The 25,322-nt window shown below is 40.3% G+C and overlaps 1 protein-coding gene across 2 annotated transcripts in view; it reads right to left on the reverse strand.

Moving 5' to 3' along the window:
- Nucleotides 1-25,322, reverse strand: part of MTMR12 (myotubularin related protein 12) — a 61,560-nt gene that overhangs the window by 15,212 nt on the left and 21,026 nt on the right. For both annotated transcript variants that reach the window (XM_074952417.1, XM_074952418.1), the window contains 7 exons: nt 19,707-19,779; nt 17,541-17,671; nt 15,279-15,372; nt 13,099-13,222; nt 12,168-12,243; nt 9,666-9,772; nt 5,246-5,370 (listed from right to left, as the gene is read on the reverse strand). In XM_074952417.1, coding sequence (XP_074808518.1) covers nt 5,246-5,370; nt 9,666-9,772; nt 12,168-12,243; nt 13,099-13,222; nt 15,279-15,372; nt 17,541-17,671; nt 19,707-19,779 — 730 coding nt within the window. The remainder of the gene's footprint in view (nt 1-5,245; nt 5,371-9,665; nt 9,773-12,167; nt 12,244-13,098; nt 13,223-15,278; nt 15,373-17,540; nt 17,672-19,706; nt 19,780-25,322) is intronic.

A 25,322-nucleotide genomic window follows, 5' to 3' on the forward strand; every position in this document is an offset into this window, starting at 1 on the left:
ATAGCATCCTGTCTGGCAAGAACTCACTTGTCAATAGCTAGGATGTGAAATCCTCACTTCTGTATTGTTTTGTCATTATAGTTCCCACTTTGCTATTGTTTGTCTGTATAATCTCTGGCTGGTTCTGTGATTGTTCCTGTCTGCTGTATAATTAATTTTGCTGGGTGTAAACTAATTAAGGTGGTGGGATATAACTGGTTACATAATCATGTTACAATATGTTAGGATTGGTTAGCTAAATTTCAGGAAAATGATTGGTTAAGGTATAGCTAAGCAGAACTCAAGTTTTACTATATAGTCTGCAGTCAATCAGGAAGTGAGTGGGAGGGAAATGGGAACAGGGAATGGGGGTAAGGAAATTGGAATCATGTTTTGCTAAAGAGGGAAATGGGAACAGGGACACAGATGTAAGGCTCTGTGGTGTCAGAGCTGGGAAGGGGGACGTTAAGAAAGGAAACTGGAATCATGCTTGCTGGAAGTTCACACCAGTAAACATCGAATTGTTTGCACCTTTGGACTTCGGGTATTGTTGCTCTCTGTTCATGCAAGAAGGACCAAGGAAGTAAGTGGGTGAAGGAATAAGTCCCCTAAAAGTTGCCACCAGGAACGCAACCTTGAACGAAAGATATAACAAGGAGCATGTGACCAGAGGTTCGAATGGAGGGCCTGTAAGCCTGGAGAGGACTAAACTGAAGTCCCAGGCAGGGACGGGCTGACGTGTGAGATGGGAAGGATCCACAGGACTTGCAGAGTTTAAACCCCAGAGACCGGGCATACCCCCCGAAGGGGAAACAAACTAACAATCCACTACTAACTATATTAAAAAAAACTAACTATAGAGAACAACTATTGAACTATGTACACTAGGACAAAAAGACACTGCTAAGGCGCTTGCTGTAAGAGCGAGCAAAGTTCCAGCTAGCTGTCATGGGCAGTAAGAAGGAACTGAGGGGGTGGGGGGTTGGCAGGCCCGTATACTGGGCGCCATGAAGACGTCACTCCAGGAGGTGCCCAGGCAGACCCTACGGACACTGCTAGGGGAAAAATCTTCTGGCTGGTGTGCACACACCTGCTTGACATGAAACAATGAACAATCACTCGAAGAACTAAGTTTTTTCCTCCAAAAATAGAGTTTTACATCATATATATTCAGGTCTTGTCTAGCCTTAAAGTCTGAACAACTGGGGAGGTTGTGGAATTTTGACATCCCCAAGTGCAGCAATTATGGGGGAAAAAAGAGATTTTTCAGACAGACAGACTAAAGAACTTAACACTTTAACCTGTCTAGATACTTTTATGGTCCTCCTCAACATCTTGTGAGTGCTTCACACAGACTACATACAACTCCTAGCATGCTTAGAAGGAAGATATCTTGAGTCAGCAGACTTGCCTCTTCATTTACAATGTATGGAAGCTCAACAGATTTGATATCTCAAAAAAAGTAAAACAAATCAAATACTTTATGATATATTTAGGATTGGCAGGATTTGATTTTAAAATCAATAACTGTTGGTAAATATTAATTCTAGCGGACACTGAAATTGACAAAAAAAACATTTAGTGGAACAGTCAGCGAGCCTGTAGAGATCGGGTGTCACTGTCCCTACAGATGTGCAGGGAGCCCTCTGCAGCTCCGCTATCACAATCCTGACTCCCTCGCTCACCTTCCAGCAATATGGGAGCCATCCCCAGGCAGCAACTGTTCAGCAGCAGGGTGGCCTTCCCTGCAGCTGGGGGCTTGTCCCCCCCTTACAGTCCTGGATGGTGGGTCTCTGCCCGCCTGGGGAAAAATGACCGCAGCCTCCCCTACTCCTTGCACCCCAGTGTCTTAGGCCCATCGGCCATACAGGGAGCCCCATCAGCCCCACTGTCAGCACTGCCCTAACCCCAATCTTAGCCTGCACAACTGTAAAAATAAAAGTACATAAAATAGAAAAAACATCTTAAATGAAACAAGTCATCAATATTAGAAAAAATAGAATTCTGTCAAGCCTATTTATATTCCTGATGCTTCTAAAAGAAGGGGAAGATTTTTTTAAAAAAATCCAAGCTTTTATATGTCAGAGGGGAAAAAGGCAGACATCACATTTTTCTAAATTTTCTTTCAGACTCCTTTAAAAGAAATACTTTGCTTGTATGACTGTCATTATCTTAAAATAATTAAGTGGAAGAGTATTTTCAGATCTAGGTGTTTTAGTTTGAAGCTGAATTATAAGAGTCTTAACTGATTCAACTGTATATTTAAAACAATCTAGATTAGTTTTAATACACGCTTTAATATCCATGTACAAAAAACTGTCAACTGTTGGAAATGGGCTATCCTGATCACTAGGTTTTTTTCTCCTGCTGATAATTGTTCACCTTAATCGATCACTCTCGTTACAGTGTGTATGGTAACGACCATTGTTTCATGTTCTCTGTGTATATAAAATCTCATAGAATATCAGGGTTGGAAGGGACCTCAGGAGGTCATCTAGTCCAACCCCCTGCTCAAAGCAGGACCAATCCCCAATTTTTGCCCCAGATCCCTAAATGGCCCCCTCAAGGATTGAACTCACAACCCTGGGTTTAGCAGGCCAACGCTCAAACCACTGAGCTATCCCTCCCCCCCAATCTCCCCACTGTATTTTCCACTGCATGCATCCGATGAAGTGGGTTTTAGCCCACAAAAGCTTATGCTCAAATAAATTTGTTAGTCTCTAAGGTGCCAAAAGTATTCCTTTTCTTTTTGTGGAGGAGAGGAGGTTTCTAAGCAACAGAAGGCAGTTGGATTAGGTACCTAATAGCAGCTGCAAAGGGAAAAAACTGCCAGGAGGCAGGCTGATCGTGTGAGATAGCTGACCTTCACACGTTTAGTAGCTACACACTAGCTAGCTGAAGTCAGTGAGTAAACTAGCGGGCCTACTAGAAAGAAGGGGCAGTGGGACTACTGGAGGAGCTGAAGAACCAACTCACAAGGACATGCTTTTGGTGCAGAAAGGGTTACAGAATTTCAGACTTTTATACAGATATTTTTCCTCCTTAGAAGTTTTCACATTTAAAATGCTCATCTAAATTGGAAAAAAAAGAAAAAAAGAGTCTAAGGTCTCACTAATATCTTTATTCTGATATCACCACCAACAGCTGATAAGAAAATAGCCCATGTTATATTTGCAACCACCACCACCACCACCACCAGATATACTGAACTTCCTTAAGTCAAGAAAGCTGAAGTCGTTATATGCCATCAGGGTTTGCGGCTTTAAGTCAGTAGGACTTGTGCTCCTATCACTTAGGGTTATGTCTTCATTGCAGTTAGCCCACATGAGCTGCACCCAGGTTAACCTAGCCTATGTATAGGCAGCTACACTGCAAAGCCCTACCCGCATTCCTGTGTCCACTGCTGTAAGCCCCATGGATTTCTGGGGCATATCCCTAGGTTCTTTGTGTTGTAGTATGATTCTTTCCCAGTAAATTGCAGGACAACTTATCTGTCCTCGGCACATGTGGAGAGCTGTGAGAAGGTACTACTAGAGGACTACCAGCATTGAAGTAATTTAGCTTGTGTCCTGTCCTCACTATAAAATGGGCAGGTTACCAGCCTGAGTGAAAGCCGAACCAGGTCTCTAATCCACATGCCCAGTCAGGCCAGCTAATCTGAGTTAAAAATTTAACCCTGGTGAGAGGTTTGTGTGTGTGGACAGGAGGGCTGTTAGGGGCAACACCCGAGTAAGAGTCCAGGATAACCCCACAGTAAAGACACACCAAGTGCTTTTGAAAATCCCACCCCCAGGCTTCCAGTTTAATACACCAATCAAATATGCACAGGAGTCAAATTTTGGCCTATACGTATAAAAGTTCACAGTAGCTTAGTCAATGGATTGAAAGTCTAATTTTTTTTATTGTTAAAGTAATTTTGTTTTGAAGTGATAAAGATTTTACACCAGTTTTAATAAAAATACAGTTTTAGACCCTGATGCTGAAAACATTTACGCGCATGCTTAACCAAAGCCCAAGTTGTCCCACTGGCTTCAATGACACTACCTCACAAGTAAAGTTACATATCTGCTGAAATGCTCACAGGATCAGGGCCTAAGTTTCAATATTTTGTTTCTGCCTGTGGCTGTCTTATAAAAATCAAATGAGACCCTATCAGTGGCATTTGAAAAATTTAGCTTATAAATGTTAACCTAACATTGTAAGAGCAAAAAAAATTCAAATCAGTTCTACAAATTCACAATCTGATCTAAATCAATGGGTTTCGTTCAAAAACGAGTGATTTAAATTAATGATTTAATCCTTCCCCTAAATTGCAGGAGAGTGACTATACAATTTAACAGCTCTTCTCTAGCCTGTTTTAAAAACTGTTTTCTCTGCAGTTAACACAAATGTTGTCTCTATCTTTAGTCCTGTCCACATACGAAACCCCTAAATTGGAGTGTCAGGAGGTATAGGCTACAGAACAACTTGTCAGCTGCTCATAAAATCACTCTTGTTATTTTGCAGTGTCACGTCTCTCACCTGAGCTAGGTTAACACAAAAGTAGTTAACTGGAGTGTAGATAAATCCAGTTAACCAGGCAGTGAAGACATGCCTCAAACAGCACTTCAGAATTTAAAAAGGTACACCAAAAATGATGGAAGTTCATTTAACAATATATATTGCAAACATAATGACTAATCAGGATGAAGTCAAACTTAATTGCATTTGTAGAGAATGTAGTCTCATCACCCCAATTATACTGGTGTTCTCTAATATTCTGAAATGCCTCCAAATACTACCAATGCCTATTTGCAAGTATTTTAGGGTTAAAAACATTGATTTAACCTCATTTTAATTAGGTATGGGAGGTCTCAGACATCTGCTTAACAGTGTTCTATTTTAACCATTAGATTTTAATGAGACTTAAGTTGGTTTCCAATTGCTGTATGTTCTAAGTTTTTGTAACTCATTTTCTAATGGATACGGTGACTTGTTAGTGTGGGCTAACAATGTTGACAACAGCAGGCTTCCAGTTTAATACACCAATCAAATATGTACAGATCTCACTTGATCTGCAGAGACAATCATCAGATAACTATTCAGAAAGGGCTCCTTTCACCCTACAATCAGAAGAAACAGACCACCAATTTCTTACATCAAGAACTGTATTCAAGATCTGTTAGAGATGTAATTGAGTATCTGGATGCAAAATTAGCAAGTCTCTAAAGGACCTTGTGTCACATCTTGGTTCTTCCCACCTCATTTAACTCTAATTTTAACTTACCTATCAGAAACAGCTGTTTAAATCTAGTGTATGCAGCTTGAATGTCTTGAAGAGATGGAAGGCTGCTTGAAAGGTCATCAGTTTTCAAGACTTCATAAGGAGGTTTGTTAATTGTTTTATAAACTCTGAATAATCAAAGAAGAGATAAAACCTTTCAGTTTAGAGAAACTGAAACACTGGTAGTTGTCACTGAAGGTAGCAAGGTTCATGTCCCACCCCATATATACTATACGTATAGCAAAAGCAGAGCAGTTAGCCACAAAAAGAAGGTGTACATTAGTGGACTATTTTAGAATACACAGCAACAACCTTGCTATGGGTTTGTCCACACGACAAAAGTTTTGCTGCTTTACATATGCTAGCAATCCTAACCCAGCAAAATTGTCCTGGTGTAGATGCAACTATATGGTATAAGTCCTTATACTGTCAGCTAATCTGTAATAATTTATGAATACTGTATCTTGACCAGATAGTGATTACTGTAACATACATTAAATACTTACACTAGCAGGTTTGTCAGGATATGTACCAGGGAAGGGGGGGTGGATACCAACAGTCACATCTAACAAACATTTCAAGTAATAAGAGACAATGCAGAACCAACTGGCTAAAGAGACAAGAGAGAACGAAGAACTTTGGCTGGTTTTCAACAGAGACACTCCCTGAATGAGTGAGAAAGGCAAGAGAGTCATGAATGACTGTTGTCATTAATGTTAAAAACCCTTTTCTCTGGTTTTAAGAAAGCTGTTTTGGATCATTGTATTCACCACTGTCACAGCTCCTGAAGGGAGGACTTGCAGACACTGAAGCCAGTTAGACCTAAATAATCATAGTTGCCATAGAGATGCTGTAGTTTGGGGAGCTGGCCTAATGGCATCGCCACACTTGCAGATGTAGAGCGCTGTGAGTTACACCAGCCCTCAGAGAGCGCAGTAGGGAAAACGCTGCAGTATGTCCATACTGTCAGATTCAAGTGCACTGGTGTGGCCACGTTAGCAACTCTTGCAACGCCACAGAGAGCAGTGCATTGTGGTAGCTATCCCAGCGTGCAAGTGGCTGCAACATGCTTTTAGAGTGGGATGGTGTGAGACAGGGAATGTGTTGTGTGTATGTGGGGGGAAAGAGAGTGGGTTGGGGGGGGGGGGGGCTGAGAGCATGTCACCATGCTGCCTTGTAAGTTTAGACAGCAGCAGACCCCCCCCACCCCGCCTCTCTCTCACACTCACAGCAGCAACATTCCACACTAATGGTTGCTTTGTCCTGAAGCAGATAAGCATGCCAGCTGTCAGAAATGGAGCTTTGAAAGGGCATATCCGCATTCCTATAGCGGAGTTCAAAACAATGACAAGAGTGGCCATTATGGGATGTTTCCAGAGGCTGATCGCAGTGCAGTAACGCCACACTTCATTCACACCAACGCTGGGGCGTTTCAGCCCAGGTGCAGCAAGCATTATGCTTCTTGTGGAGGTGGATTACCAGGAGCGCTCCAGCTGCAGAGTCCAGGCGCTTTAAGTGTCTTGCCAGTGTGGACCGGTCATGAGTTAGGGTGCCTGGAGCTGCTTTAATTCACTCTAACTTGCAAGTATAGCCAAACCCTAAGAGTGGGAGAATCACAAGATTCCACCTGTCACGGTGTCTGGAGTGACTCACAGCCAAGAATGCCTGAACTCAAGACTGTCAGAAAATAGGGCAGATGCCCCTAAACTGGTGGTCTATTCTATCATTAGATTCATCAAGCCAGTAATAAAAAAAAAGAGTACTCCTGGAATACAGAAATCCCCTTGGCACTCCAGCCCCTATTTACAACCCAGGCATACAGGACTTTATGGTGTAAGGTTATTAAAACCAAAAAACACCACACAATAGGTTCTTCCAACCCCAAGGGGTTGGCCACTCACCACAGGTTACTGGATACTTCAGGATCTCACCAAAAACAATACTGTGTTAGCCAATCCTTCGTAAACTAACTGAAGATTCATTAAGAAAAAAGAAATGAGTTATTAAAAGGATTAAAGGCAGATTAAATACATTACGGTTGAATCAGAATATATGAGTCTAGTTGTTAGCAGATGTATAATGTCTGCTAATCCTCCATAAGTCTTAGAGTTCTTCCATGAATCTTTCAGGGTGTCCTAAAATGGTTTTTTGTTTGTTTGTTTTTTGTTTTTTTTTGGGGGGGGGGGGCGGGCGCGAGATCTCAGTCCAATGGCTCAAACTCCCCCGATATAGTATTCAGTGGATTTGAGATGCCCAGATCATGCCCAAGATCCAGAATTTATAACTGGAAATAGCCGGGCAAGTGATTTTAGCACAGCATGTGGTGTTCCTCCGATAGAAGAATAGATACCCAAGTCTGTATAAAGTCCTAATGGCTCTGAAGATCTAATGCTTCACCCCTAAGGCTTCTGTCTTGTAAACACAATGTGATAACCAAACATTTCTTCATTAAACTCACATCTAAATGTGAAATACATACCTTTTGATCTAATGACAATTGGTATAATTGCATAATATAAAGGAATGATAAGGTAATATAAAGACATTAAAAGGATTTACCAACTACAGGTTATTTTGGTTCCCCTGGTATATGTCTAACAGGGTGAAGGTAGGTTTCAGAGTAACAGCCGTGTTAATCTGTATTCGCAAAAAGAAAAGGAGTACTTGTGGCACCTTAGAGACTAACTATGCATCCGATGAAGTGAGCTGTAGCTCACGAAAGCTTACACTCAAATAAATTGGTTAGTCTCTAAGGTGCCACAAGTACTCCTTTTCTTTTTAGGGTGAAGGTAAATACAATTAACATCTATTCTTGATTTTTATCAACACAAGTGAATGGGCTTGTCTGCACTATTTAACATTCCTTTGTTGCCCAAATACAGTGAATTAACACCTCTTTGAGGTCATTCCGTAAGTTAGCTAGCTGCCAGCGCCACACTCCCCACAAAAGGTAAGAGCATGATGCTTAACACCTGAGGAACTGCACTGAGATCAGAAAAGGAGACAGAAGTACAAGTAGCCCTGTAACCATGATAAACTTATTTTTGTTCAGGAACCAGTATAAGGCACTTCTCTACCTTTATAACTGCATCTATACAAAGGCTTTTACCAGCATAACTGTCAACAAAAAAAGTCACACCACTTACCAACACAACTATGCCAGTAAAATTAAGTGTAGACCAGTTGTATACTATGAAAAAACCACAAAGTTAAGCATGATTTTACCTTCAGCTATACAATGACAATCATGTTTAAAAACTTGATAGTGGTAGTAGTTAGCCACTAGGCACTTCCTAGTACAGACAAGGCAGAGTTCTCAGGTAGTTGAAGACAACGGCCCAACACAGCAAATCACATCTTGTTGTGGCTATCTGCTATTTGCATATGGTTCTTTACCTTTTGGAAAAAAGTGTTTTTCAAACAATTCTGAAAGTTTATTCAACATATCCTTCCATTATCAAATTTGGAAGCATAAGAAAATATAGGGGAAGGGTTAGAAACCTTCTCTACTGTTTAAAGCATATTAAGTTAATTATTTTAGCCCCCCTAGAAATTGTGTTTATCTTCATCTTCTTCACCCAAATAAGCTATCATTCAGCAGCTGCTTGTGGCTCAGTCGTCTCCTTTATAATGCACAGGGTGGTAACTGTTCATAGAGCCAAGAAACTACTCCTGAAAGGGCAGCTGGGCTCATGGAGGATGGCAATTTAAAACTCACTTTCCACTTCTTCCTTAGCTTAACAACCTTTAGTCCTATTTTAGATGAATTGGGAGTTGGTTTGGGGCTGCCAGTTCACCTCAACATCAAAAATGTTGAAAGAATTTAACTGCCTCTGTTGGTGCTGCAGCTCATTTGGATTAGAAATTGGTAACTACTTTAAGGGAAGCAGCTACATCTCCTCTACAGCCTAAATCAATGCTGGAGAAGCAAGGTTTTTAAGATTATATAACCGCTGGAGGCCTAAAACAGGTTTAAGTTGAGCTTTTAAAAGGAGAGGTGTTTGAAGTTCATTTGCCTGCAAAGGATGCAACTAGACTAAGAATCTGTAGAAATGATAGGCTTTGCTGCTAACTGCAGCTAAAGCCTGCAGTTAGCTTTTTTTTTTTTGGTAACAGAGGAAATCTCTCCCCACCTATCCCCAAACAGTTTCCATAGAGATTTATTCTAGTGAGTATATACATAGTTGTGAGATCACACCTCCCCCCCGCAAAAAAAGTTACTTGACCAATGATACCACTATTACAATGTGCTTTTAAAGCTAAACCCCTAATAAGAAATTGCTTTTAAATACCCTGGATAGAAAACAAAAAACTTTATCAAAAGCAATAGTCTCTTGTTGCTATGTAGGCTCACAGACATAGAATACAGAAGACAAAAGAAGCACTTTTTATAAAGGTCATGGACAAAAGAGCTATTACTGACCCATCCAAGAAAATTTTGTGCATTTGTGAAGTGTTGTCCTCTTGTTCTTTGGGAAAAGCAGACATTTTGAGAAGAGAAGCACCATTATGGCAAGACCAACACCAAATCTACAGAAAAACACATTTACCTGGTTAGTTAAGTCTCATGTATATATGACAGCTACAGGTTTCTATTTGAGTGAACATTAGACTATAAGAAACCCCTTCCTGCTGCTTTATCACAAATAGTTTGGGGCATCCAATGAATCATTCAGCAGCAATCTTGTACTTTAGAACCAACGGCAAATGCTCCAAACATGACATTCTATAGTATCACCCTCAAGAAGTTTAATCATTAGGTACAGGCAATGGACAATGTAGGTGTAATATGTTTATCAGTTATGGTTGAGACTTAGCTCTTCCTCTGGGCTTGCATACATTGACTAGAATTGGCAATAGCTATTCCATTCAGTTTTCTTGCATAGGTAAATCTTTAGACTGCTTTGTCTTGTCCAACAGATAGTAGCTGTACAACTAAAATAAGAGCTGAGAAACTCCTATGGTATGCATCTTCCTAAAACTAGCTCACAAATAGTTCTATTTTACAGGGCAGTATTACACCATGTCTCATTGGAAGACACAGATTTTGATGCACAGGTTTAAACTGCGATCTGAGATTTTCTTCAAGCAAGACTGACAGTAGAACAAACAACAAGCCATAAAGAAAGAATGAATCTACACTTGAAAAGAAAAAAAAAAAAGTAGAAATTGCAGAGAAGTTTACTTTATGAAAACTTGTTCCTTTGTCCCTGCAATGGTCTACACTTTTGGAGTGCTAACATGGAGGCATATCCTATCAGTGGCTCATAAACTGGTCTCTAAACTCACCTTAAACAACGGGGCTTTCAGAGTCAATTTCCTTTTCATACATCAACAGAAATATGATGGCCAAATTATGACTCAGTTACTCCTATGCAACACCATTAGATGCCAACAATTGCACAAGTGTAACCAAGTCATAATCTGGTCTAGAGTATCTGCTAGTGTGGAAGAAGAAAAGCCCCAGCTTGGCTTCCACATCCAAGAGAGAATATGCAGCACTGGCAATTTGGAATACAGCTTTATTTGTAAACTAAAATTTGAACTGGAAGTAATTAAGTCCAATGGTACCATTTTACAAAAAGATTAAGAGCTGTACTTTAACAGGAAGGGGACTGATTGCTTGCATCAAGAAAACTACAAGTCTGCCACATTACCCTGTCATCGCCATCTTAACCGGAACTAATTCGGTCACAGAAGTGATTTTTAAATGTAGTTTTTCACTTGGTGTTTGCAACTGGAAATTAACTTACGGGCTTCAAAAACTTCTTGCTTTCACTAGAAGAAGCCATCATGGTAACAGCAGGCTACTGTATAACAATGCCATTTGTTGTACTCTGTCCTGTGGCATATTTGAGGATCAGAGCACTGAATTAGGTTTAATGAGGGTAATAAAGGCAGACAACGTTTTCCTCCAGAAAGTGTCTAGTTTAGAAACTAAAGGTGTGAAAGGACTTGCTTTTCATAGGTGAAGTCAATGGGAGCTGTAGGTGCTCAGCACCTAAGAGAGAGGTCTCCAAACAGAGGAATGTTCAGGGGGGTATGGCAGGGCTGGGGCCAATCCCAGTAGGGGGGCAGGAGAGAGCAGCACCCAGCCCCTCCCCACTCCCAGCTCTGCTCAGGTCCCACCCGCAACTGCATCCCCAGATCCTGGCCCCAGGCCTGAACCCATTCCTGGCCCAGGACTGAGGCTAGGGGCAGAGCCGGGAGCAGAGCTGCACCTGGCTGCCAGCCCCCACCGCAGCCCAGCTGCAGCTCTGTTCCTGCCCACGCCCCCAGCCTCAGCCCCTGGCCCCACCCCAGACCACCCCCAGACTTGGACCCCGGCGGGGTGGAAGAGAGAAGATCCAAAAAGGTTTGGGGACCACTGACCTAAGATGATCAGCAGTCTCTATATAAAAAAGTTGCCTTGCTCTCTCATCTCCACCATATCTTATCTGTTCTTATGATGTGACCACACATTCAGTGCCTTAACACTCACTGCTGAAGTACTGTCATAAACACAGCAACCCAGCACCAAGCAGAGTCCTGCAGATGCCAAGAAACAAGTGCCTCTGGAGAACCTCAAAATCTCAAGGAAGACAGACTAGTCAGCAAATGCCATGAGCACATGTGGGGTCCATTAATACTCTCACATCTGTTCATAGCCTTATTCAGATATGTAATGAGAGGTAAAGTAAAAACTGTTGCTCTATATGTTTAGGGGAAAGGGGAAGCTTTATGTATAACCTCTATTTTCAGCTGCTGCTTCCACTTTTACAGGTGAGTCTGCTGTTACAGAAATGACTTTAATAGTGCAATATGAACTACATTAAGACTAATGTACTTAATGCATAATTTATTTATAGACGTAGTCTGTCTGAAGTACAAGTTAAAATTTTCTCATCTACATTTGTTCACACTTCAGCATCACATGTATACTCACAGGAATGCCTCTTCCTTGGTACTGCAAGATCCTCTCTTCAGAGAGGGACATGGGAACAACAAAATACAATGGCAATCTAAAGAAAAGAGAAACATTTCCTACAGCAAAGAATTCCACAGCAGATTTAATGCCCCTGTATGATGCTGGAAGTACTAGCCACAAAAATCAGAAATCTGAATAAATTAGTAATTCCCAATTTCCTACATCAATCAGCAGCTATGTTCTGGAAGGCGCACAATAAAATGTACAACTTTTAAAGACATTTGATACTGAAGGCTCAGTACTTGCAATATGCTATCCAGATAGCTTTAGTAGTATCTTGAGAACTCGCATTCCATTGTTCTGAGAGTTGGTACATATCTGCAGTCAAAAGTTTAATGAAAACCTTAATGCTGTTGAATCCTAAAAACTAAAGGATTTCCACTTGAAAATAAGGTCTTGTCTAAACTTGAAAGGGTTTGCTGAGAGATACACAACTCTCTCCACTGGAGGGAGTTGTGTGAGTTTGTATCAGCAAAAGAGGATCTGAGAGTGTGGGTTTTTGTTTGGCTGGAGTTTTGGGGCGGGGGGGGGGGGGGGGCAACGTAGCAGCCTAAATCAGTTCCCCAAATAGAGTAAACTATACTGGCAAAGGACCTTTTTACTGAAAAAACAGTGTCTAAACTAGACTATACCTGACCTAGTTATATTAGTGGTGGGAGGGGAATCACACCCCTGAACAACATAGCTATGCCAGCAAAAATTTTTAAGCATACACCAGGCCTAAGTGTTTCTTAGGATGCTTGAGGCCTTAGAGAAATGAGTTGGAAGATGGATTCAACATGGGACGTAAAGATTTACCACTGGTGTTCATCACTCACTTTTGAAACATGAACAGTGACTTCAATATTGAATTTGCCACACACACTCTTACACTTGAGTTCAAGCTTACTTTTCAGAGATTTTGTAGGCTTCGTTGGCACTCAATACTTTATATTTCATGTTCCCTTTGGTCCGTTCCAACTCCTCACGCCAATCCTTAATAGCATCAAACATCACAGTTTGGTTTTGTGTGTCTGTCAACAGAAATCCAATTAGATATTAGGTTTACAGATTTCAGAGTAGCAGCCGTGTTAGTCTATATTCGCAAAAAGAAAAGGAGTACTTGTGGCATCTTAGAGACTAACCAATTTATTTGAGCATAAGCTTTCGTGAGCTACAGCTCACTTCATCGGATGCATAAAAGCAGAAAATGCAGTGAGGATGTTTTTATACAAGGTGCCACAAGTACTCCTTTTCTTTTTAGGTTTATAGAGACAGTTGTAATTACTTTGCTATCACAAAGGCATTTTTCATTGTAAAGCAACCACTTTAAACCCAGTGCATATGCAGAACCCCTCATATATGAATGCTTTGAACACACCAAGTTAATGTGCCTTTGTACAGAACATTCTATGCTTCTGTCTGATCTTTACTACTTGGTCCTCAGTCAAATGCTGCTTAAACCAAGACAAGCGTTCCTAAAGTGACGATGCACACAGGGCCGGATTAATTTTCCTGTGGGCCCAGGGCTATTAAATTTTGTGGGGCACCTGTATACAAGTCTTTGTCCTAATTTAAAACTAAATGATCACAATTATGGCATCAAGGCTATTAATGCTATACTCAACTTGCCTTTTAATTAACATAAAGCCATTCTGGCCCTGGGCTGCAGCAGGGGCTTTAGGGGCATTAATTCAGCCCTGGATGAACACTAAGATCTATATATATATATTTTTTAATAGTGCTCCCATATGCTTAAAGGCTAGTTAGCAGTCTACAGCCAAGACCTACCATGTGCTCTGCAACATGTGCAACCAACACTGTTTACTCTGCTTATATGTTGCATTCCCTTCTCCCACTTTGTCTAGTCTATTTGGATCAAACTCCTAAGGACAGGGCCTGTCACTAGTGTTCAGTGCCAAGAACACTGACCTCAATGCTAGCTGGGATCTTCAGACCCTACTGGAATATTAAAAAAAAAAAAATTCAATTTCAAGCTAAATGCCTGAGCCAACATCATGGTGCATCAAAACGCCTCTTGATAAAATAGATGTTTTGGGTGCACAAGGAATGAAGAATCAGCAGGATCATCATTAGAACAGCACTATTACATCAGCTAGGTTTCTATTAAAACTGGCAATTTAAGAAATTGACGTTATCTACAACTGCTTTGCTTGTTCAAAATATAACAAGCCACTTTGTGTGACTTAACCAGATATGGCTAAATTGGAACTTTTAAATTATTTTGCAAGATGTGTTTCACTGATAAACCTGCTGGATTAGTAAAATTTAAGTTACCATCCATGCTAGGCTGATCAGTGCATCTGTCCTAGATGATTGGGGGAAAAATCCAATCCTGGAACAAGGGTGGGTGTGTTTATATGCAAAATCTCTTTTGAAAGATGCAAGAACAGTTTCACTCAGTCCAAAAAGTGAGAGCAGGAAGTTACATTCACCTTTCTGACAGTATTTTAGCTAAAACAGAAAGAAGTACGAAAGGGAAAAATCAACAGCAGTATTTTGTTGGAATTGGGGGAAAAAAAATTGTATATGCCAAATGTCTGCACAAATTGATCCTAAATAAGGCTACAATTTAGTCACTGGTATTTTTAGTAAAAGTCCTGGACAGGTCATGAGCCATGAATTTTTGGTTATTGTCCGTAACCTGTCCAGGACTTTTACTAAAAATACCAGCTCTTGCCTGCAAGTTGCAGGCTTTGTGCAACCTCTAGCATTAGCTTAATATAATGAATTGATTCCCTTAGGCTCATTAAGTGAGCATATGAAGACCACCTTCTCTGGGCTAAAAATTGTATTTAAGTTTTATATTACATACAAAAAAACGACACCAAAGACCATTGGGGGCTAGGAGCATGCAGCTGGCACGTTTGGAGATTTTAGCGCTTTCTGCTTAGCATGTACAAATGAAAAATGTTCAGAGGCTTATAACTCTGCCAAATGTAGGGATATTGTCATAGGTCTAGCACACTTCTGGGCACTAAAAATCACACGCAGATATAGTCTGGGAAGCAGGAATGACAGCATGTGGTAGTTACAACAAAACTAAAAAAAATAAAGAACTAAGTTTACCTGCATTGGTTGGCGCAGCTGTTGCATAAGAGAACAGAAACAAGCGTTTAAGTAGTTTAGGAGTCTGGCTATGATGAACTATGCCACTGACGATCTAAGAAAGGATCAACAAATATACAAGTATATATCAGACTGTAATAAAAGCCAGCTGATGCAAAGAGCAGCTGACCTTTAAAGGCAAGCCAAGGAGAGGAAGAGATTACGCATTTTAAATGGACAGTGTCAATAAGATTCAAATGTAGCAAGATATTAAAGACCCAATTTAAAATTCAAAAAGATGGCTTTGCCTGAGCATCTATGCAGCTCCTATGTCTAGCACTACATTTAAAGAGCAATCCTGAAATCATAACATTACTCCACTTTAATTTTTCTGGAGCCCTTTGGTAAAGATTTATACTTTTTTTGAAGGAATGTCTTAAGAGTTTAGAAAGATCATTAGATGAACTTCACCCTAGACTAGGACTCAACCTTAGTTTTAGTGCACCCTTTGACACCAAGGTATCTGATATTTCACCTGAGTACATTCCTATGATGTTTGTGTGAAACTCCCTTAATACCAGCAGGAGTTGCATGTGTGCATTAAGACAACTATGCTGCCTAGTTATTTCCCTTGTTTGTGTAATTTCAATCTTGGACATTCTTCATACACACCTTTTGGCGAGAGCCTTCTCAGTTGAAGGTTTTGGTTTTTTTATGTTAAAGATCAGAACTGAAATTCTTACCAAGAGAATGTACTTTGGTGTTGTCATAAATATAAAGGGAAGGGTAAACACCTTTAAATCCCTCCTGGCCAGAGGAAAAACCCTTTCACCTGTAAAGCGTTAAGAAGCTAACAAACTCGCTAGCACCTGACCAAAATGACCAATGAGGAGACAAGATACTTTCAAAGGGGGTGGGGGGGGGATGGACAGACAAAGAGTTCTGTCTGTGTGATGCTTTTGCCGGGACCAGAGCAGGAATGCAGATCAGAACTCCTGTAAAGAGTTAGTAAGCAATCTAGTTAGATATGCGTTAGATTCTGTTTTGTTTAAACGGCTGATAAAATAAGCTGTCCTGAATGGGATGTATACTCCTGTTTTTGTAACTTAAGGTTTTGCCTAGAGGGATTCTCTATGTTTTGAATCTGATTACCCTGTAAGGTATTTACCATCCTGATTTTACAGAGGTGATTCTTTTACTTTTTGTTTAATTAAAACTCTTAAGAACCTGATTGTTTTTTCATTGTTCTTAAGATCCAAGGGTTTGGGTCTGTGTTCACCTATGCAAACTGGTGAGGATTTTTATCAAGCCTTCCCCAGGAAAGGGGGTGTGAGACATTTCCAAGTGGGCACTTCCCCTGTTCTTTGTGTAACACTTTGGTGGTGGCAGCTTTTAACCTAAGCTGGTAAGAATAAGCTTAGGGGGTCTTTCATGCAGGTCCCCACATTGTACCCTAGAGTTCAGAGTGGAGAAGGAACCTTAACAGGTGTGTATAAGGCAGATGTAGTGTTGTGAATCAGCCTGTGTCTCTGATCCAAGAAAATTGAGTTCTATTCCCAGAAGCTACAGTCTTACTGTGTGTCTCAGGAAAATCACCTACCTTTGAAAATACTACATCTCCCTAGATCAATATTAAAAGGTATGTATACCGAATGTGTTAAACCTTTTAAAAGTACAGTTAAGTCTGGAGTCAAACTAGCTACACCAAACTGTAAAACAACTCAAAAGCCAACTATTAATCATTGTCTTAAAATTTAAGTTCTAATTCAAAGAAAGCCAAATAAATCCTTCAGTGTCAGAAGAAATAATTTGCATGCCAAGTTACCAGAGAATTGTTATGATGGGAGCTGACAAGGTAGCAGGAAGATAAAAGGTTAGCAAGGCAGTACAACAAGTAAATACAAAGCCAGCTTACATTATATTCTTTAGCTAGACAAGCTCTAGAGCAATTTATGCAGTACTTCCAAGCTGGTAGAACATTTCCACAGTAAAAGCCAGTGCACCCGACATTTTAAGTTAATAGATGCACACAAAGAAAGATGGTTAAAGAAGCAAGTTTAATCAAACCAAAGAGTGACTTTTCCCATGATAGTTCACCCCAATAGTGAATGACTCAAAGGCAAGCTTTGTCATAAGGGTTTCAGTGAACAGCTCTCAAATCAGTCTCCCTATTCTCCAGAAATCCTACATAGTTTCCCTGTAATTAAAATATCCTGTTAACATTCCACCCCTGATTTTTAAGGGGGAAAAAAGTTATCAAATATGTAATGTTGCTATACTTACCCTTTTTACCTCCTCTTCCTTTGTGTACCTCAGACAGAAGTGAAATACTCTAAGATCTTTACAGTAGATAATTAATTTATCTGGATATTTCTTCAATTGTCCAGACAGAGATTTCTTTTTCTCATCGTAAACTACAGGAGGTAAAACACCCAAGAAAGAACATAACATTAAAAATTCTGGCATTTCTTGTTGGGGTCCCAGCTAAACCGAGTCAACCTAAGAGTTTTACTAAGTATCCTAAAACACAGACTTGCAATGCAAACAGACATACTTATCAACAGGATCTTTACAGGGGAGATAATCTCAAGATTTTGTGCTCTGTCCTAGGTCTCCTCTTTTTCACTCAAATAGAGAGTACTGAGTTTTTGGCTGCAGTTCTTAGTTCTGACTACATACCACCATTGCTTTGGTTTGCTGAACAGGGCAGAGGCTTCTCTTATGCTGTTCACTGGTCCCTTGGCTGCTTCCCACAAGCAGCTAACCACAGTTTCAGCGTGGGCATTAAATTGTGGCAGAGAGGACAGGGAAAGAAGCCCACCAAGTTGCCGTGGGAGCAAATAAGACTTAACTTGTCACTTCAAATAAAACTATGATAGCATACAGGCTTTCCTTCAAGATCATCCAGAAGAGGGGCGGTTTTATGGGAAAGCTATAGGGCCTAGTGGAAACCTCCACAGGTTCAGATAGAATTTAAAAGTTACCGTAGGGTGCTTATCTGAACTAATCTTTGGTCCGCACACAGCCACCAGCCTATCATTATTTTTACATTAATTTGCCACATTCAACAACAACGACAAACATCAGCAGCTATGCAACACCGCAAAACCAAACATGTAAGTATTGATATGTTGTTCCTCTACTTTGGGTTGTAATTGATTTGTCCAGTAGAGAGCAGATCTTTAACACCACACTAAGATGAGGTTCTGATTATTCAAATGTTTTGAATAATTCAAGTTTGCCAGAGTGGTCACAAAGCTCTTTGACCTCCAGATCCTTCCCTCACTTGAAGGTATTTAAACAAGGCCAACTATACAATTGCATCAGTGACCAAAAACACAATATCTTATGCCACCAGGCTCTGCCTCTCTCTCCCAAGGCTATTCCTTTCCTCTCCCCTCCTATTCTAACACACACAACGAGATCATAGGTCCCCTCCCCTACTCTCCTCCAGACTGTACTCCTTCCACTAATGCTTACAAGTTCCCAGACTAGTTTTCAATTTTTATTTAACACTACATAGTGTAGACTTGTCTTTGAGACTTTTTAATTTAAGTAAGCTGAACCAAATATTTGGTACAAATTTCTTATTTTTCCTTCCTCCCCATCCCTTTTTCTAACATTCAGATAATGCTGAAAGGAATGTATTTTATTTTGAGATGGTACTTCTCTAGAAGTCCACCACAGAAGCAGGAAGTAATCACTTGGCAACTCAATATTTAAATTGCTCTGATGGGATATTACCCAGAACCAATAAAGTGAAGAACTTCTATACCTCCGTGCATCAAATATACTTCAGTGGCTTAGTAGGTGTGAGGACTGATATGGTCCAGTTTTAACCCAATATGTTACTGGGAGCACTTTGCCAAGAATTGTGACATCTCCCCACTTAATTTGACTTCCAAACTGGCCTAACCAGATACGTAGACAAAAGTGCAGAGTTTTTTCAATTTCATCTACAAGGTTAAAGTGTGTAAACTATCACAATTTGCCTGAATCAAGGAATTTTCAAAGCTATGCAAGGCCTGTATCAGATGACCCCTTGACTTATGCTGCATTTTGTGCTCAATCTGTTCAATCCAACTTTACTTGAAAGGATAGGAAACATGAATGTTTAAAAAAAAAAATCCATCCATGTTTCACTTCATTATTTATTCCAAGTGATGAAAGAGTTACATTGCAATGATGTTAGTTATCCTAAATAGATACATTTGTAGACCAAGAGCATAGGTTAAAAGTACAAAGTCCAGGTTTTTAAAAAGGTATTAACGTGTTCCTGCAACACCTAACTAATTTAGGAACCTAAATCTCATTTTCAGTCCCATTGACTGTCAATAGCTAAATACTTTGAAGAATCTGGGCCCATGTCTATAGAGTTATGTGGAATGTAAGACGGAAAGGGGGCGGTGGGGGGGGGGGAAAGAGGGGGAAATGGGGAAGCGAACCTACCTCCATAAATGTGGTCTATACAATGCAGAGTTATGTCATTTTCTCCTATGATCTTATTCTTAAATTCTGGCTCCTATAAGACAAAACATTTCATGTTATACAAAATTCCTGTCAATAAAGCCCATTATAGTCAAACTAAACAATGGCACCTTCCCATTAGAGAGAGATATCCTATGTATTCAGTAAATATATATTTACTTAAGTAAAAAGTAGATAAATACTTGTCACTAATTGGCTTTTCAAAGCAAGAGTGGGAGATTGCACTAGTTTGTATTGCTCCAAATTGTTTTGTAGCCTTCAGTTATGTAATATCTTTAAAGGCAGGCAAAATCTGGTCTGCAGAATTTGTTATTGATAGTGACATGAGTAAGAAAATCCCACACAAGTTTGCAGGGTTTATAGTTAAAGAATTTTGCTCATCAACTGAGCATATTTATTACAGAAATCAATTATACAAACATGAAATTAAATCATGCCAGCTTTGCAATCACTTTTTAGACTAGAACTTAATTTTCAGAATGGGCTTAATCTTAGTCTGATGTATTGCCATGCATATCAAGTATACTATACTACACTACTACAAGAAACACGTGCACGACACATATGGAATTAGAATCTTGCTTCAATGAGTTTAGTTCATAAAATTAACTGTACAAAATTTTTGGGGGAGGGTTTGGCTGAGTAATCTAAAATAACTTCAGATTTCTCTCTCAGACACCAACTCAGTGCTTCAGTTCCTAGATTAACCTCAGATATTTGAAAAAAAGGAAGTCATTTTGTTCCAATGTCACTGAAGAACACTGTGCTCTATGAAACTGGTTAAATTCAGTATAATTTTTAAGTCACTTTGGCAGATGTGCTCTGTTGCTTCTATATATTCAGCATAGCAGTAATAAAGTTGATTTTTTTTTCGCAGACTGTTACAAGTGTAAGTCTTCCAAATAAATGTTTTTAGCTGTACTAACTTCAAATTAAAATTTGATTTTTTTTCTTATGAATTTAATTGTTAATATGTCTAATTTAAAACAGACACTGAACATGTGTCATGCAGCTATTCACATTCTAGAGACTCTTAACATTCCTACCAGATTCCAGGTGACAAAAGGACTGTTGAGATTTTCAAAGCCGATAAGGGGATTATTTATTTCTATTGTTGGAGCACCCAAAGGCTCAAAGACTGGGATCTTATTGTACAAACATAAGGCCATTCCCACTCTGAAGAGCGCACAGTCCAAGTAAACTAAGTTAAGGGAAGATGTCAATTCCCTACACTGTTTTGTAGATCTCCTGGGCTGGAGGGGGAAAAAAAAAGTGTGTAAACAGCCAGAATTAGTTAGCCTCAATCAAGGATTCTCCACAGCTGTGCAAGACCTGTTCAGACAATACCTTGACTTACACATCTTGAGAAGGATGGTGCAGTGGTTGAAGCACTACACGTGGGAGTCTTGGGAGACCTTAGTTCAAGTTCCTTGCTCTGCTACAGACTTCTCAGGTGACCTTTGGCGAGTCACTTAGGCTATGTCTACACTACAAACTTTGGTCAACGCAAGTTACACTGGCATACAGATGACAAAGTTTCTATATCACGCATGCATGTGCATATTATGTTGGTGCAGCAGGTACTTACCAAGAGCACTTAGGCTGATGTAAAGCACTATGGGTAGGTATCCCAGTGTGCCATGTGCTGCCATCTGGCATGATGCCTTTTGGGAACATTTCATAATGTGTTGCGAGATAGAAATGACAAGCGCTGGGAGGTCAGACCTCAACATGTAGCTCTCTCTATCCCACAATACCATCCATATCCCATAATTTTCACACTTTATAATAGGGGCTGTCAAGTAATTAAAAAAAGTAATTGCGATTAATCGCACTGTAAAACAATAATAGAATACCATTTATTTAAATGTTTTTGGATATCTTCTACATTTTCAAATATATTGATTTCAATTACAAACACAGAATACAAAGTGTACAGTGCTCACTTTATATTTTTGATTACAAGTATTTGCACTGTAAAAAACCAGAAATAGTATTAGGTGAATTGAAAAATACAAGTACTGTAGTGCAATCTCTATCATAAACGTTGAACTTAAAAATGTAGAATTATGTACAAAAAACTGCATTCAAAAATAAAACAATGTAAAATTTTAGAGCCTGCAAGTCCACGCAGTCCTACTTCTTGTTAAGACAATCACTCAGACAAACAAGTTTGTTTACATTCGCAGGAGATAATACTGCCCGGTTCTTGTTTACAATGTCACCTGAAAATGAGAACAGGCATTCTCATGGCACTGTTGTAGCCCGAATCGCAAGATATTTATGTGCCAGATGCACTAAACCAGGGGTGGCCAACCTGTGACTTCAGGGCCTCATGCGGCTCTTCAGAGGTTAATATGCGGCTCCTGCATAGGCAATGACTCCAAGGCTGGAGCTACAGATGCTAACTTTCCAATGTGCTGTGGGGTGCTCACTGCTCAACCCCAGGTCCTGCCACCACTCCACCCCTTCCCCCAAGGTCCCTGCTCCTTCCCCTGAGCCTGCCATGCCCTCGCTCCTCCCCCCTCTCCACCAGAGCCGCCTACACATGAAAAACAGCTGATTGCGGTGGGCAGGAGGCGTAGGTGCTGATTGGGAGGGCTGCTAGTGGACAGAAGGGGCTGGGAGCTAGAGGGGGATAGCGGATGAGGGGCTTCTGACATATTACTGTGGCTCTTTGCCAATGTTCATTGGTAAATTCTGGTTCCTTCTCAAGCTCAGCTTGGCCACCCCTGCACTAAACATTCATATGTCCCTTCATGCATCAACCACCATTCCAGGGGACATGCGTCCATGCTGATGACAGGTTCTGCTCGATAAGAATCCAAAGCAGTGCAGATTTACACATGTTCATTTTCATTATGAGTCAGATGCCACCAGCACAAGGTTAATTTTCTTTTTTGGTGGTTCAGGTTCTGTCATTTCCACATTGGAGCGTTAATCTTTTAAGACTTCTGAAAGCATGCTCTACACCTCGTCCCACCTCAGATTTTGGATGGTACTTAAGATTCTTAAACCTTGGGTCAAGCGTTGTAGCTATCTTTGGAAATCTCACATTGGTACCTTCTTTCAGTTTTGTGAAATCTGCAATGAAAGTTGTTCAGTTCAAGAACACATGTGCTGGGTCATCAGCCGAGACTGCTATAACATGAAATATATGGCAGAATGCGAGTAAAACAGAGCAGGGGACATACAATTCTCCCCCAAGGAGTTCAGTCACAAATTTAATTAATGCATTATTTTTTTAAAACGAGCATCATCAGCATGTCCTTTGGAATGATGGCTGAAGCATGAAGGGGCATATGAATATTTAGCATATCTGGCATGTAAATACCTTGCAATGCTGGCTACAAAAGTGCCATGCAAATAAATGCCTGTTCTCGCTTTCTGGTGACATTGTAAATAAGAAGAGGGCAGCATTATCTCCTGTAAAGGTAAACAAACATGTTTGTTTGTCTTAGCGATTAGCTGAACAAGAAGGAGGACTGAGTGGACTTGTAGGCTCTGAAATTTCAGTTATGTAACAAAACAAAAATCCACATTTGTAAGTTTCACTTTCACAACAAAGATTGCACTACAGTACTTGTATGAGGGGAATTGAAAAATACTATTTCTTTTCTTTTGTTTATCCTTTTTACAGTGCAAATATTTGTAAAAAAAATACACTTGATTTCAATTACAACACAGAATACAATACATATGAAAACATAAAAAATCCAAAATGTTTAATAAATTTCAATTGGTATTCTATTGCAATTAATTTTTGAGTTAACTCACACAATTAACTGTGATTAATCGACAGCCCTACTTTATATTTAAAATTGCCAGTCTTCGGTCTCCCCCTTATTGACAGAAGAATGGAGCCTGCAGAGCTCTGCACTATTCTCATGAATATTACAAATAAAGGAGGCACAATTCTCCTATACTTGCAGACCCACAGGACATGACGATTTCTTGGAGGATAGTTTGCTGAGCCACATAGCAAAAAAACAAAAAAAAACAAAAAAAACCCACCAATTCAAGGTTATTGGTAGCGTTCATGCAGCAAGTGCAGATGGTGAAGTGCTACTTCTAGGCATGAGAAGCAGTGACTGGTGGGATTGCATCATAACGTAGCCTTGGAATGATGAGCAGTGGCTGTAGAATTTTTGAATCTGAAAAGCCACATTCCTGGATCTGTATGCCAAGCTTGCTCCAGCCCTCCAGGACAGGGACACCAGAATGAGAGCAGCCTTGACTGTGGAGAAGCAAGTGTCAACCCCACTCTAACAACCGGCAACACCACAGAGTACATGAACAGAAAAGGCTATTTTTCTATGGTTATGCAAGCACTGGTGGATCACTGGGGGCACTTCACTGACCAGCCCATATTGATATCAGTGAAGGCCCACTACACACCTTTAAGAACACATACAGCTCATTGTTAAAGAGATATGTCTACAGCTCAGCACAGATCTGTTGCACTCCCTTGCCTTGTGGCATGTTGCTGAAGTTCCTTCTCTTTCATGCAGCACTGCAGCGGATCCCTGATGTACTCCTTTGCCTGCATCTGCCTGTAGAAGTCTACATTTCTACAGCTGGTCCAATAGCCTCTTTCCCCCACAGGCCCGGGAGATCCAACATCTCCTGTCTACTCCAGGCAGGAGCGCATCTAGGGCGTAGGGCCAGCATGTTTGGTTGGGCAACTGCCCACAACAAAGGAGCACAATCATGAAAGGCATTTCAAAAATACATGCCGGGGGTTGGGGGTGGGAAGGCTTCTAGTCTCCATGACCCCTGGCAGTCGAGTTCACAACTGTTGCACTATGTGACAGCTGCTGAACAACTGTCAGGGTTGACACAGGTCATGCAGTGTTTACCTTTACGCTGCATTGATCTCAGTAGGTCGACCAGGGTTCAATGTTATTCAAGGAGGTGGTTACGACAACACAGCAAAACAAGGTGCTTACATCAGCAGGACACAAATTTGCATGCAGACACATGCACAAATAGGTTGATGCATGGCAACTTACGTCAAGCTAACTTCGTAGTGTAGACCAGGCTCCTCCGTGCCTCAGTTCTGCATCTATAAATTAGGGCTAGTAGCTCTGTACCTCACAAGGGTTTGAGGATAAAAGATTGCGGGGCAAACACTATAGTAATGGGGCCAGATAAATAACTAAGGCTAGACTCTACATTACAAGTTTCATGGGTCTAAATAAAGATGTATTTTATTTTTTAATTAAAGCAGTGTTTTTAAGATGTAATTAAACCAGTAAAAGCCCCTGTGTGGACACTCAAATAGATTTAAGCTTGACCTATACAGATTCCTTACCAACTCACAAGGAATTGATATAAACCAGGTTTAAATTTGTTAAAAGAGGGCCCACAGGGGCTTGCACTGATCTATTCAAAAGAATGCTTTTAGTCAAACCCATCCCCACTTGCAATATAGCCATGGACTTAATCTTTTCCCTAAAACTTGGGAGCATTATAATATAAAAATGCATTATTCTCAGGAACAATTTTCAATAGTGTGGTAGTAGTTCTAAAACAGGCCATGAGAACTAGAGACTGAGACTTCACCTAGAAACAGGA

The sequence above is a fragment of the Natator depressus genome, chromosome 5, assembly GCF_965152275.1.
Source record: "Natator depressus isolate rNatDep1 chromosome 5, rNatDep2.hap1, whole genome shotgun sequence".
Taxonomy (NCBI): Eukaryota; Metazoa; Chordata; order Testudines; family Cheloniidae; genus Natator; species Natator depressus.